We start from the raw sequence: 16,451 nt of genomic DNA on the forward strand, positions 1-16,451 counted from the left end.
CCCTACTACAGACAACAGTGACATCTTGCTTCTGGTTTCTTACAAATGTAGCAGGTAGTGCTGGGTTTGACGGAGTCATGATCCCTGTTATCTACTGACAAATTGCAGCTTCATACATTCCCACATCAGTTTAGTTAAAGGAGTGGCAGATGAAAGCAGTGAGAATGGCCTTACACTGACAGAAAAAACATGACATATGACACAATACAGGCAAAATAATCTGGCAGAAAGAAAGATGGGAATGCTGTCGTAGAATGTACTTTAGAACAAAAGATGGCAACAGGAACAAATAATAATAATAATAATAATAATAATACTAATAATAATAATAGTAATAATAGTAATAATAATATCACATGACAAAAGAATTAAAGACAAGAACAACAAAAACATTTCCTAGCCAAAAAGATGAAATAGACTGTGAGAAAATATATCTCAATATTATATATATATATATGAAATATTGAGAAAAGACAAGAAGGTGAAAGTTTGTGCATCTGCGGCTAACACTACCTGGACATGGGGCAGTGTTATTGCAAACCCTTGATTCTCTTAAAGGGCCGCTGCAGTGTGTTCCGTAAGGTGAGACACAGGTTCTTGTTCGCACCTGCGACCCTTGACCGCATGTAACTGAGCAAGAGCTCCACTGGGACCACTCCTCAGCACCTGGGTCACCTGTGTAGGAGAAGGGTGACACCAGTTAAAAGCAGCAACAAGGTCACATGACAGCCCAGCGGGGGTGGGGCCAGTAGGAGCAGGCGAGTGGGGCCTAGCAAAATTACATGAGAGGCCACATGAGGTTCAAGTTCAGTGCTGGCCAGGTTTAATTCCAGTTTTGTTTTCAAATTAGATGCCTTTTGTGATCTTGCATTGAATGACTCTGAAGTCAAAAGTTAGGTGTGACATAACAAAACTTCAGGATTGTGTACAGTATTTTAAAACAAGATATTTGTTTTATATTTTGTGATACGTTCAGCAACGAATGTGAAACATTGAAGTAGCAATCTGTAATGTTCTCCAATGATTCCTCTTCAAAGCCACACGGCGGCCTGGATTATGAACTAAAACTTTATTTACGCTTAAAAAACCCACTCTACAAAGATTGAAATGGTTATTTAATAATCTTCAGCTCTTATTTATTCACTTGTAAATACATGTCTGTTACTACTTGGTGGTATAAATGACTGACCGCATCTTTTTTCTTCTCCTGTATACTTACCATTTTGGAGATATGAGGTTTTGTAATGCCCCTATTGCTTTTCCATTTGATGCAAGATCACAACAGATGTAGAATATGTGGCCACCATGTAACTTCATACACCAGAAAAGAACTAATTGCTTGAGTTCAGATTTAAGGGGGCCCTGGGGGCTAAAAGTAATCTTGGTCCTTAAAACTAAAGCATGCAGACAACTTGATGAAACCAACTGAAAGAGGAAGAAAAAAAGGTCAACAGAACTAATACTAGGAAAAGAAGCATAAACAAAATTAATAAAAACATGTAGGATGCATGCATGGCTTCTAAAAGTTAGAGAATGACCTGAGATGAGCGTTAGTTTGCAACTGACTACAGTTCCACTGAAAACAGTAGATGTGTAGACACCTCCAGACTTGATTTTAACGTGACCTCAAAGACGAGGCTTCGGAGCCTGAAGTTCAGAGTTGCATAAGCACTTGATCTATTAACTACTGACCCAGGTTTGACGAGAACTAGTAGAATATCTTCGTGTTCAGCAGATCCAGGCTATTTAGTCACTGCTATCTTTGCGTTCTGAGTGAAGACCAACAATCAAAATACCATCATCCTGGTTTTACATATCTCTAACATCATTTAAATTAATTAAACAATTGAGAATGCCTCCAACTGGAGCATTACCAGTGCCAAAGGGGGAAATGATTTGCTGAAAATGCACACCTAAGGCCTGTGTTCCAATTGTTTTCTCAGCTGATACAATAACATGTATCAGACAAAGAAAAATATGCCCACTAAACACTATCTCAAACAGTATTTGATATTACTGTAATGTAGCAAATATGTATGCGATTGCATTAGTTGTAATTCCCAATGAGCAGCTGCATGGCCACACCAGATGCAAAAGTCATTTGGATTTCAACTAAATCCAGTTGATTATCGTGACAAGTTAAAATAAATACTATTTATAGTTTTTGATGCTGGGTTAAAGTAATTAATTATTGAAACAAGCATTTACAATGTGTATGACCAGCTTATTCAACAAGGATTATATTAAATTGACTACATTTAGTTTATTTTAATATTTTTGCTTTCTGCCTAACGACCAAATGAACCTGATACATCCTCTTTTTCCAAACTGTTGATGTTGTCATCCAATAAAAAAATGTAGTAAAGGAATTTCAGTGCTCTGAATATATTCAGAAATGAAGTGCACACTGAATTTTCCGTGACGTATGCAGGGGATAATCTTATCGGGCCGATCATTGTTTGGGTTGAAAAGTGGATCAACTGTTTTTCATTTGAATTTTTTATTTATGAAAGCGGTGCAACTCGGACGATTTGAAATGGCCGAACTGAAAGCATAATGGAGAATGTGTTGTGAATGTAAATTAAAAAAGAAAAAGATCAAGGTGAATTAAGATGAGGAAAAAAAAATCACTTTTAGGGTTTAGTTTGCAAAGGATTTTGCAACTTAAATGAGTATGTGCAAACGTACTCATCTGACACATGATAAACAAAATAGAAACAAATTAACGAAGGAGGAAAACAAAGAAACAAAAGCAAACCAGGTATGGGTCTGAAACTTCCCCTCCCCAAGATACACCTCATATTTAAAACACTGCACATGCACAAAATAAAAAATGTGTAGGGGGGGGGCTGTTGGTAAAACAATCATTTAAAAGAAACTAAAATATATATTTATTTACTGCACATAAATTCGGCACATTATGGTTATCTTTGTTATTAAGAAAATAATAGACATTTCACTTTACTACTAGCATGCGAACTGGAATTCACCTACACCTTCTAGTGAAAGAGTATATGGAAAGCTTACAGTAAAGCTAAGCAAAGACCCCAAATCGGTTATTGATTACTTATTATTCCGACTCTTGTTGGAGCATCAGGTAAATCCTTCTTTTGGGCTTTTGTTTCTCTAGCGAAGAGGGACAAAGAAATAAATGTGATAGAGGCATCTTTCACTTAAAAGGTGCAGTATAAGAGAGCATGCAAAGTGACTTAGATGAAATTAAGTTTAGTTAACATAATACAGGAAAGAAACATAACTATTGTATTACCAGTTTGTGCCATAAATTTAGCAGACTCATCTCGCTCCTGTTGGCCCTTTGTGTCATGAACTGATCTTGGCCGTTGGCTTTTTACAGTATGCTCTCCGATCATTCCAAATTCTAGAGACAGAATAAAGGTTCATGAAAACTAGGCTTGATACAAGATTCTTCAGAGAGAAAGGAAAAAAAAAAAAAGCTTATAACAGTTGTGGCAGTAGGTAGAGTAGGTGTCGCAGTTGGCAGTACATAACTACAGAACAAAGATCACACATTGATAACTGTACTCTTTTTAAGAGCTTGACTACTTGATTTTACTTTAATTCATAGAACAGTGCAAACGGTTTATCAGTGGTGAGTTGGGAGCATTAATTGAGTTCGACAGCACAGCTAAGACACATAGCAACACATGCAAATCAACTCACATTGGCTTTTTTAACAGGATGTTGATTATTTAGCCTCCACCCCTCCCTCCTCCCCTCCCCAAGAGAAAAAGGGGGGAAAACAATAGAAAAGAAAATGAAGGTAAAAATGTGCAAGCCATCTGAAAAGCCACAGAGGAAGGGGAAGGAAGGAAGGAGGGAGGGAGGGAGGGTGGGGGTGGGGCTGGGAAGGGGTCATGGACATAACATGCTAGATTGATCCACAGTTTCCACAACAGATCGGGGCTTTTGGGGTAATTAGTAGCTAAGACCCTGAATTAGTCGAGGAATTACGTGCTGTTGTATCTACCAGAATGTCACAGGAAGTGCTATCTGGCAAATGAATATTGAGCTGTACATTCATTTCATTTCATACTAATTACTGTCTTTTATTATTATTTTTTTATTTATTTAGTTGATTTTTGCAATTCCACAACATGGCTTTTTTTCCTCTCTGTGCTTTCATCATAATTAATAAATCAAAAGCATTTGATCTTCAGAAATGTCTTATCGTGATTTAAAAAGACTGCAGATTTAATCATTCATGCGTCTTTGGAGATGGGGTTTATAAATAGACGACTTATTTTCTTTGTGCTTTTGTTCTTAGAACTTGACATAAAAACACTGGCTGAAACACTAAGGGAGATGCAGATCATACAGTTTTAGCAGGTATCCAGCACTGTGTCTGATAATGTTCAAAAAATGCATCATAAACACAATGGACAGTGATTGAAGAAGAATAGAAAATACAATAAAACATAGCCATGCTTCCATCACTAATTGGGAATTACAACTGTAGGTCTCTGCCTTACGGAACAGAAACAAAACAATAAAGGAATAGACGAGGCTTCCAGGTAGCGAGAGCTGACAGTTACCACAATTACTCTTCATTAAAGATGTGTAAGGAGAGAAAAGTGAGGGTTTGGGAACATCAGTGACGAGGGCGATTCGAGTCGAGACACCTTAAAAGCTCAGCTGAAAGGAGTGCAGTGATTGTGGGTCTCCAGCTCGAAGGCTTAAGGCATCATCTGGGTCTTCCAGCATTCATTAGGATGAAGCGAGCTAGCCTTGACCTACGCTAGGTGGGTGTACGAGCGTCTCCAGCAACCTCTCTGCAGCCTCTGGTCCAACCTATTTACCTCACAATAAAAACCCATTCATTTGAGCTAGCACTGCTTTTGGCAGTGCCCAGAGAGTATGTTGTATAAATCATTTGCGCCGCCACAGCACTGGAACATAAGTCAGAGAAACATTATCAATGCTAGTGGTGAGGCCTGCCCTCCAGCCTGAGACTTTTCATTCAATTATAGTATGGCACACTGCAGTGGCATTTGAGGGAGTAAAATATAGACCTGAGTTTAGCAATCATTTAACTTTTTTTTTTCTTTCTTCTTCTTCCTTTAGCCTCTGTGTTAGCGCCCACCCAGGGCACGTTAATAAATGTTTCCATCTTGTAGGATCCATCTTCACAATTCAAGAATAAATCATGAAGCATGAAAGCTTCTCAATCATCAACACGGAAAAAGGGGATTTCAACTGAAATTCTACAGTTTTGTTTGTCACTAAGATCATACAAATGAAAGCGTACAAAGAAAATAACAAATATCATCGCTACAAGCTAGAATTCCTTATTGATTTTCACTGACTCTGGCTGCTTGCACAACAACTCAAATACCCAGAATGCATCATCCTGCCTGCATGAGAAATACATACTGATATCAACACTTATTGTCTACTTGCATGCTACATATCAATGTCAAAATGTGCCCTGCACCTGTTTAAAAAATAACGCTGGTATCAACATGTCCCATACATTTATACAAGATACGTACTGGTATCAACACGTGGGCCATGCATGTAGGCAAGAAACATACTGGTGAGCTTGTATGCAAAATATATATTGATAGTAATAATGGGCTATGCTTACAGTATACTGGTAGCAACATTTAGCCTATACCTTTTTGCATAACACATGTTGGTAGCAACATTTGGGCCTATACGTGTATGCAAGATACATTCTAGTATTAGTAAAAATGGCCTTATAAATGTATGCAAAATATATGCTAGCATGCTAGCTGTGTACATGTTTGTGTCATGGTAGCTAATGCTTGTGTACAGATACATAGTGCTATCAACAAGTTGCTTATTCATATACTCACAAAACATACTAGTGTTAACATGTGGCTTATGAATTTATGCTAGACACATACTTGTATTAACCTGTGGGTTATGAGAATATGCAAAATACTGGTGGTAAAATGTAGGCTGAGCTTTAGTTAAAAGACAGTGGTGTTAGAGTATGGCCTCTGCCTATATGCAAGCTCCATATTTTGACAATGTTGTTAGTAACATAGTGGATAGCTAACTAATATGCTTCTATTCCCAAATCTCTTCCCAGATTTAGATCATTTAACCCTTTGGTGTCCCTAAGAATTCCTGAAGGACAAATATTTCTTCATTCATCTAGAAGTAATGATCTAAGATGACACCAATAGCCATAAGAACAAAGATGGTACCTGTACTAAGTACATTAAAATAAAAGAATAAAATGTAAAAGATGTATGTATATAATTGTAAGTTTCTACCATTGCCATATGTATAACCCCAACCCCTTTCAAAGCCACACCCAAGGCCACGTACCTATTGTCAGGGGCAGGAGACCTGAGCCAATTTAAATTTACATTGACATTACAGCAGATAGGAATTTCACAGAGAGCAAGCTTGTGGCTCAATTGACCATGGACAATCGTATCTACACGCGCTCTGGGGAGTAAGTGAAGTTCATAAAAGCAAATGACTTCAGGACAGGTATGAAATCAATCCTCTATTCATTTTCTGTAGACAACAGTGGAGCAATATCCTTGCAGAGTGTTTAAGTGGAGTTGAAGTGAGAGCACAGTTTTGAATTTGTATTTAATATACATGCAAGCGGTTTACAGCTTCAAATGTTTGAAGTTGCAAAAAGTCACAATCAATATCTTCCTTCAATTTACCCAAATTTTACAAATAAAAAGTGTGTTCAGTGCCATCCTCACTTTACAAAATCATGACCATTATGTTGAGAAGATTTTGGGAAATACAGGACTGATAAGGATTAGCCTTTACACATTTTGTAGTGGAGTGTTCATAAGGTTGTGAGACACAAATATACAATCATCCGAACAACAGGCACATAATTATGTATTACATGTTTACATATATGTATATATATATTAGAACATATCCTTCTATTAAGCTTCATTTGTCATAGCATGTATTTGCCAGGTTTAATGTCAAGTTAACACTGAGTCTTATCTGACATTAGGTTGTCACATCACTGTGATGTACACTACACGAAAAGGCAGTTGTCCAAATATGTTTTGTCATTTTACCCAAAGAGTGGGTTCATGACACAACGCAAAGTCAGGGTAAATCAGTGTCACCTGACATAACTGTTATGACAATAACAGCTCCCATGACATGACGCCCACTGGAATCAGCCTTTATAAATGACTGTCTGTTTATCTATGTAAGTTGTCAATGTGAGTTTATATAGGAGTCATGTAGCATTATGAAGTGTTCCTGAGCTATAGAACAGGCTACAGATATCTGTAGCTTGTTTTATAGCTCAGGAACTTCTATAGCTCATTGTCCATTTTATTAATTCCACTGACCATATACAGGGGTTAGACAATGAAACTGAAACACCTGTCATTGTAGTGTGGGAGGGTTCGTGGCTAAATTGGAGCAGCCTGGTGGCCAATCTTCATTAATTGCACATTGCACCAGTAAGACCATGTGCATCCAATGGTTCAAACATTGTGTCCTGAAGGCGGTGCCGTGTATCAGGACGACAATGCACCAATACACACAGCAAGACTGGTGAAAGATCGGTTTGATGAACATGAAAGTGAAGTTGAACATCTCCCATGGCCTGCACAGTCACCAGATCTAAATATTATTGAGCCACTTTGGGGTGTTTTGGAGGAGCGAGTCAGGAAACGTTTTCCTCCACCAGCATCACGTAGAGACCTGGCCACTATCCTGCAAGAAGAATGGCTTCAAATCCCTCTGACCACTGTGCAGGACTTGTATATGTCATTCCCAAGATGAACTGATGCTGTATTGGCCGCAAAAGGAGGCCCTACACCATACTAATAAATTATTGTGGTCTAAAACCAGGTGTTTCAGTTTCATTGTCTAACCTTTGTTGACACAGAATATATACTCAGTTGTAGTCCTGTGGGGGGTCCTGTCCATAGAAGAACTGGTTGAAAGGAGGCTAACAAACTGTACAAACCAACAGATGGACCACAGTCTGTAATTCCACAATTACAAAGTGGACCTATATGGTCAATGAAGCTGAAATAATGGTCAAAGAGGGGGAAAAAAATACGTTAACTTTAATGTTAAGGCTGATTGGTTTATACTGCACATTCTTGCTTGTCCATCTTTTGGACCAGCAAAAAAAAAAGCCTCTCTTTCAATCATACCCAAAGAGCACTGGTGTTGGCTGAGCTCTGTTTATGAATTAAAAATTATCATAGGGATGAAATTCATCCTTTACGCTAGTTGTCACTCGTGGCTTTGTTGTTCTTATCAAAAGAATTGCGTCTGGTTTGTGTTTTAAAAATCCCTGCTATCGCTGTCGTGGGCATTGCTTTTAAGAATGACAAAGAAGAGGGTTTACTTCCATTCATAAGAATCTAATCTAATCAGATTGGTGTGCACTGCTACAGTCTAAGTAAGAGGATTACATTCAGCATTGGAAGTGCCGTACACATAATGACACAGAAAATCCTGACTCATATGAAATCCAATCCCATTCTTTAAAGGATTGAAATCCATGCTGACATGGAGGCTCTTCAGAACATAACTACTTGAGAAATTAGAGTCATAGACACAATTTTCCCAATATTTTTTTCTTCTTGTTGTTTTCCAGTGTGTTGCCTGTTACCAAGAAGTGATTATGGTAGATTAAAATGGACGCATTCCCCGCAGCTGTCGCAATTGCTGCTTAGGTCAATAGCTGAAATCAGCGAAACAGTTATGTAGACAAGGCACGGCTGATAGAAAGCTGGTGGGAACTCTGAGTGTAAACGGAATGACGGTCTTCATTGGGCACATGAAAGCAGTAATCAAGAAACTGTCCAATCTATGGAAATGTGTAGCTATCTATACTCGTCCCCTTTTTCAAGTGTCCCCTGATGTGCAATCGGAGACCATGCTTCCACTGATGAGTCCAAGTTCCGTGGCCAGTCTCCAAAGGTCTTTTGGCATTGGTTTATGCATTTACTCCCAGTGCCCTACTACAAAATACAGGGGTTAGACAATGAAACTGAAACACCTGTCATTGTAGTGTGGGAGGTTTCATGGCTAAATTGGAGCAGACTGGTGGCCAATCTTCATTAATTGCACATTGCACCAGTAAGACCATGTGCATCCAGTGGTTCAAACATTGTATCCTGAAGGCGGTGCCATGTATCAGGACCACAATGCACCAATACACACAGCAAGACTGGTGAAAGATTGGTTTGATGAACATGAAAGTGAAGTTGAACATCTCCCATGGCCTGCACAGTCACCAGATATAAATATTATTGAGCCACTTTGGGGTGTTTTGGAGGAGCGAGTCATGAAACGTTTTCCTCCACCAGCATCACGTAGTGACCTGGCCACTATCCTGCAAGAAGAATGGCTTCAAATCCCTCTGACCACTGTGCAGGACTTGTGTATGTCATTCCCAAGACGAATTGACGCTGTATTGGCCCCAAAAGGAGGCCCTACACCATACTAATAAATTATTGTGGTCTAAAACCAGGTGTTTCAGTTTCATTGTCTAACCCCTGTAAATAAAAAAAATAATAAAACAGAGCATGTGTAGCTGGGAATCGAAAACAACAAAGTGTTTACCAAGGCAACAGCACTGAATTTGCCAAAGTTATACGTTATCACTGTAATTATTAGTGTTCAACTTTATTTTTTCATTCAACTTCTGTTACAACTTCATTCTGTTCAAGGTCACGGTGGGTCCAATCCTTCCCAGAATCACTGGGTGCAAAGCAGGAACATACCCAGAATAGTGCATCAGGATTGTGGAGAAACCCCGAACCCCTGGAGGAAACCCACACAGGCACAGGGAGAACACACCAAACTCCTCACATACACTATCCTGAGGTGGGACTGAACATGCCTCCTGTGTGGCCGTTGCGACCCTCATCCACAAGCTCCACAGTGCAGTTTCTGCAGTACTGAACCTGGAGTACTAACAGAGATCACTGAAGCCACACAGTGACTTTGAAGCTGTAATTTTAAAGGAAAAATACTACCTACTGCTGCTTTAATAGGTCCAATCACCATATTAGGACAGTGCTATACCCCTAAGTGTGATTGCAAAAACCCGCAATGCCTGGAGTTACACCTACAGGATGTAATACATTTTATTAATTACAACTCTTGCCTGGTCCTACTGTGTGAGCCAGGAGGCCCTTGCAATTGATCCAGAGAGCAGCAGCATGGCTTGTGTTCAATCTTTCTAAGTTCTTTCATGTCATTACACTGCTGTGTTCCTTACACTGGCATCTTTTAGCTGACTGCATCAGATTTAAAACCCCGATGCTTGCATACATTGACAAAATGAACCGAACCAAACGTCCCTACGTGATGCAAATAGTCAAACTTTATCCATTTTTTGAGCCTTTTATGTTTCACTGAGGTGGTAAAGCTAATGCCACTGAGGTATCCTGAAAGTGTTCATTATCTTAAGATACACAACCTTATTGTACAATATCCCATTGCAGATATATTTGGTAATTTATGTTGGCACTATATACCCCAACTTTATTTTCTGGCTTTTTATATAATTGCAGTGTGCTGTATTTCACTTCTGCCATATATAATTCTGTAGTGTGCATTTTTCTTACTGGTTATCAGTACTCTTGGCTCTAGTAGTATCTCACCTCAATGTTCTTTCGGAATCTAATTAAAGGTAATGCAATTTGAGAGAACAGTTTTCACAAAACAAACTCCCCCTCGTGTTTGTTTTCATTCAGAAGCTCTATATATTTTTAAAATGGAACATGTATATTTGAGTAAGAACCCAACTCTACCTTGTTCATGGTTAAATCATTTAACTTGTCGAAGTTTTTATTTACTGTTTGAATTACAACAGAAACTTATTTGTAACTCAAGCTGTTTAGTTTTGTAGCAGTTTCGGTTTGTGTTTACTCTCATGGAAAGTTAGAATTTGAAGTCAGTTTGACCTTAAATAATACATCTGCAACTGCCAAAATAAGTCTGTACAGCCCACCTATGGAGAAGAAACAGAGCAACATCCTCAACCCTTTTAACGCTTTTCAACTTTCCGAGGTCTCTCCATCATCCAAACATCTTCAGATGCGGTTTCTTGGCCTTTGCCTGAGCCAGTTTGGAGTCATTTACAGTATCAAGAACAGAGTGTATACACCTTCTTCTAGCGTGCAGACAGACGTTGAGAGTTAGCAAATGGTGAGTAAACATTCCCTGTATTTTATTAAAAGACTGTCGAATTAAAGATTCCAAACAGCACATTTTACTATACATTCTCTAAGTACACCACAGAAGACTTTTAGAAGTTGCTCTGGATAAAAACGTGTGGTAAATGCCATTAAAGTAAATGTATACACTGAATGCCATACACACACAGTATTTTCCGAAGTTTATAGGAGAAATCTTATGGTCTATGCAGCAGAAGCAAGTGGATATCCCAGGAGAGCAGTTGGGGCAGTTACAGATAATGCAGTTACCATCTCCACGAACACTCCAGCGGCCTACAAAGTGCTGTTTTTTCACTTGTTGTTCATGGCGAATGTGAATTTTTATCGTGTCAACACTTTGAGAGATAACTCTTCCCTCTCGTGATCGTTTCCGCATAATCAGTTAAGAGCATTCCTTTAAAATGACACGGAACTGCACAAAACCACCGCTTGTATTTATGCGGCGAGGTTGCTCAGCTGCGGCTAGAGCTGTCCTTTGTTCCGTCCTGGCCTCGGCCTGGGACACTGTCACAACAAAGCCAGTGGCCCACAGCAGCTGCAGTGATCAAACACAGTCAGAAGGTCCAGACACCAATCCCCAAAATGTTACATCTCTAGTCCCGGAATAGCATCGTCCTTCCTCTTCTGAACTTCTCGATAAAGAGCCAAAACAGTTTTGGAGCAGTGCCGTGGAAGAACCATTATTGGCTCTCTTTCGATTGACTGGTTTAACTTTTAAAGAACCATTGAAATGTTCTCAGGGGAACCGAAAGTGGTCAGTCTCCAGCTACGCTTCAAACAGCCCTGTTTGATGCTTTTATTTTTAATAACGGAGCCATCCACGATGAATGGCAGAGTGGCCATTAAAGTCCAAGCAGACACCTATCTATGCCCCTGTCTTTTTTGTAGCAGCTTGATGGGAATGGATAGTTCTGATCTTTGCTCAGACAGTGACTTGAAAAATAGCGGACGCTCTAAGTGATTCACCCGGCCTTTTTTCTTCCCTTCCTTCCTTTCAGGTCAGAGCCATGCACAGCTTTCGGTGCTACAGCTAAAGAGCGGCTGAATTATGTGTAGTGTTGCTTTGAAAAGGCCGGTCTGTCAAAGCCAAAGCCCAAGACTGAGCGAGACAGCGAGGAGAGTGAGGGATTACAAAGAGTGCAGGACAGCAGAGGGAAAGTGAGGCAGGTTTAGGAACAGCCATAGAAGTTGTCCACAGTGGGGTGAACAGTATTATCAAAATATGTCTTTTGGATGAGAGTGAGTGACTGGGTGAGTGTGTGACTTTGTCCATGGATGTGAGTGTGTGACATTATCCATGGATGAGAGTGAGTGACTGGGTGAGTGTGTGACACTGTCCATGGATGTGAGTGTGTGACATTATCCATGGATGTGAGTGTGTGACATTATCCATGGATGAGAGTGAGTGACTGGGTGAGTGTGTGACATTATCCATGGATGAGAGTGAGTGACTGGGTGAGTGTGTGACACTGTCCATGGATGTGAGTGAGTGACTGGGTGAGTGTGTGACACTGTCCATGGATGTGAGTGTGTGACATTATCCATGGATGTGAGTGAGTGACTGGGTGAGTGTGTGACATTGTCCATGGATATGAGTGAGTGACTGGGTGAGTGTGCGATATTGTCCATGGATGTGAGTGAGTGACTGGGTGAGTGTGTGACATTGTCCATGGATATGAGTGAGTGACTGGGTGAGTGTGTGATATTGTCCATGGATGTGAGTGAGTGACTGGGTGAGTGTGTGATATTGTCCATGGATGTGAGCGAGTGACTGTGTGACATTGTCCATGGATATGAGTGAGTGACTGGGTGAGTGTGTGATATTGTCCATGGATGTGAGCGAGTGACTGTGTGACATTGTCCATGGATGTGAGTGAGTGACTGGGTGAGTGTGTGATATTGTCCATGGATGTGAGTGAGTGACAGTGTGAGTGTGTGATATTGTCCATGTATGTGAGTGAGTGACAGTGTGAGTGTGTGATATTGTCCATGTATGTGAGTGAGTGACTGGGTGAGTGTGTGATATTGTCCATGGATGTGAGTGAGTGACTGGGTGAGTGTGTGATATTGTCCATGGATATGAGTGAGTGACTGGGTGAGTGTGTGATATTGTCCATGGATGTGAGTGAGTGACAGTGTGAGTGTGTGATATTGTCCATGTATGTGAGTGAGTGACAGTGTGAGTGTGTGATATTGTCCATGTATGTGAGTGAGTGACTGGGTGAGTGTGTGATATTGTCCATGGATGTGAGTGAGTGAATGGGTGAGTGTGTGATATTGTCCATGGATGTGAGTGAGTGACTGGGTGAGTGTGTGACATTGTCCATGGATGTGAATGAGTGACTGGGTGAGTGTGTGACATTGTCCATGGATGTGAGTGAGTGACTGGGTGAGTGTGTGATATTGTCCATGGATGTGAGCGAGTGACTGTGTGACATTGTCCATGGATATGAGTGAGTGACTGGGTGAGTGTGTGATATTGTCCATGGATGTGAGCGAGTGACTGTGTGACATTGTCCATGGATATGAGTGAGTGACTGGGTGAGTGTGTGATATTGTCCATGGATGTGAGCGAGTGACTGTGTGACATTGTCCATGGATGTGAGTGAGTGACTGGGTGAGTGTGTGATATTGTCCATGGATGTGAGTGAGTGACAGTGTGAGTGTGTGATATTGTCCATGTATGTGAGTGAGTGACAGTGTGAGTGTGTGATATTGTCCATGTATGTGAGTGAGTGACTGGGTGAGTGTGTGATATTGTCCATGGATGTGAGTGAGTGACTGGGTGAGTGTGTGATATTGTCCATGGATATGAGTGAGTGACTGGGTGAGTGTGTGATATTGTCCATGGATGTGAGTGAGTGACAGTGTGAGTGTGTGATATTGTCCATGTATGTGAGTGAGTGACTGGGTGAGTGTGTGATATTGTCCATGGATGTGAGTGAGTGACAGTGTGAGTGTGTGATATTGTCCATGTATGTGAGTGAGTGACTGGGTGAGTGTGTGATATTGTCCATGGATGTGAGTGAGTGAATGGGTGAGTGTGTGATATTGTCCATGGATGTGAGTGAGTGACTGGGTGAGTGTGTGACATTGTCCATGGATGTGAATGAGTGACTGGGTGAGTGTGTGACATTGTCCATGGATGTGAGTGAGTGACTGGGTGAGTGTGTGATATTGTCCATGGATGTGAGCGAGTGACTGTGTGACATTGTCCATGGATATGAGTGAGTGACTGGGTGAGTGTGTGATATTGTCCATGGATGTGAGTGAGTGACTGGGTGAGTGTGTGATATTGTCCATGGATGTGAGTGAGTGACTGGGTGAGTGTGTGATATTGTCCATGGATGTGAGTGAGTGACTGGGTGAGTGTGTGATATTGTCCATGGATGTGAGTGAGTGACTGGGTGAGTGTGTGATATTGTCCATGGATGTGAGTGAGTGACTGGGTGAGTGTGTGATATTGTCCATGGATGTGAGCGAGTGACTGTGTGACATTGTCCATGGATATGAGTGAGTGACTGGGTGAGTGTGTGATATTGTCCATGGATGTGAGCGAGTGACTGTGTGACATTGTCCATGGATGTGAGTGAGTGACTGGGTGAGTGTGTGATATTGTCCATGGATGTGAGTGAGTGACAGTGTGAGTGTGTGATATTGTCCATGTATGTGAGTGAGTGACAGTGTGAGTGTGTGATATTGTCCATGTATGTGAGTGAGTGACTGGGTGAGTGTGTGATATTGTCCATGGATGTGAGTGAGTGACTGGGTGAGTGTGTGATATTGTCCATGGATATGAGTGAGTGACTGGGTGAGTGTGTGATATTGTCCATGGATGTGAGTGAGTGACAGTGTGAGTGTGTGATATTGTCCATGTATGTGAGTGAGTGACAGTGTGAGTGTGTGATATTGTCCATGTATGTGAGTGAGTGACTGGGTGAGTGTGTGATATTGTCCATGGATGTGAGTGAGTGACTGGGTGAGTGTGTGATATTGTCCATGGATGTGAGTGAGTGACTGGGTGAGTGTGTGACATTGTCCATGGATGTGAATGAGTGACTGGGTGAGTGTGTGACATTGTCCATGGATGTGAGTGAGTGACTGGGTGAGTGTGTGATATTGTCCATGGATGTGAGCGAGTGACTGTGTGACATTGTCCATGGATATGAGTGAGTGACTGGGTGAGTGTGTGATATTGTCCATGGATGTGAGTGAGTGACTGGGTGAGTGTGTGATATTGTCCATGGATGTGAGTGAGTGACTGGGTGAGTGTGTGATATTGTCCATGGATGTGAGTGAGTGACTGGGTGAGTGTGTGATATTGTCCATGGATGTGAGTGAGTGACTGGGTGAGTGTGTGATATTGTCCATGGATGTGAGTGAGTGACTGGGTGAGTGTGTGATATTGTCCATGGATGTGAGTGAGTGACTGGGTGAGTGTGTGATATTGTCCATGGATGTGAGTGAGTGACTGGGTGAGTGTGTGATATTGCCCATGGATGTGAGTGAGTGACTGGGTGAGTGTGCAATGCTCTGTGATGAATTTGTGCCCTGTCCAGGGTGTATTCCTGCCTTGTGTCTGATATTTCCAGGTAGGCTCCAGACCCACCATGACGCTGATCTGGATGAAGAGGTTAAAGAAGATGAATGAATGAATGATAAATTACACATTATAATGTCATGTGTATATCATGATATTTGGGCCATTTTACAAGTTGCAAGTCATTTAATGAGGTGAAATGATTTCCCTTTCTGCATTTCATGAAAACAAGCAAAATACCCTGCAGTACGTCTAGATACAAGCAAACTGCTCTGCCAATTTCACACCGTAAATATGTCTAGAAATATGTCCTTAATCTAATGGTGGGAAATATTAGATTTATTGAGTAAAGGTAGGATTGTATTTTCCAGGATGTAATTTTTCACAGTGCATCCCTGTACCACGATGTCAAGAATGTGAAAGCGGCTCCGAAGGGCGAGCTCCACACCGTTCGTGATGGGGAAAAGAAAACTTACAGATGCAAATCACACAGGGCCTTTTTCAAAACGCCGTCGCAGCACTTTCACATAATGTGATTTTGATGATGAATGTCCATACACCGCTTGTGAGATAATGACCCAGCGAAAAGGGAGATTGCTCGCTGAATGAGCTTTGGAGTAGTGCTCCGTTCCAAGCTAACAAACCCTGCACAATATGCAAGGCAGGGAGCTGGTGTGGACCGGATAAAGTATGTGGGATAAACACAACCTTGTGAGAGG

General features: G+C 41.0%; 1 protein-coding gene across 4 annotated transcripts in view; it reads right to left on the reverse strand.

Moving 5' to 3' along the window:
* adgrb3 (adhesion G protein-coupled receptor B3) overlaps window positions 1–16,451 on the reverse strand; it is a 224,876-nt gene that overhangs the window by 121,095 nt on the left and 87,330 nt on the right. For 2 of the 4 annotated variants that reach the window (XM_066662037.1, XM_066662036.1), the window contains exons 3-4: window positions 3,269–3,379; window positions 514–675 (exon numbers count right to left, since the gene is read on the reverse strand). The exons of 1 other annotated variant lie outside the window; for it this stretch is intronic. In XM_066662037.1, the coding sequence (XP_066518134.1) occupies window positions 514–675; window positions 3,269–3,379 (273 nt within the window). The remainder of the gene's footprint in view (window positions 1–513; window positions 676–3,268; window positions 3,380–16,451) is intronic. One more of the 4 variants, XM_066662038.1, reaches the window with a different exon arrangement.

Source organism: Hoplias malabaricus, chromosome 2 (genome assembly GCF_029633855.1).
Source record: "Hoplias malabaricus isolate fHopMal1 chromosome 2, fHopMal1.hap1, whole genome shotgun sequence".
Classification (NCBI taxonomy): domain Eukaryota; kingdom Metazoa; phylum Chordata; class Actinopteri; order Characiformes; family Erythrinidae; genus Hoplias; species Hoplias malabaricus.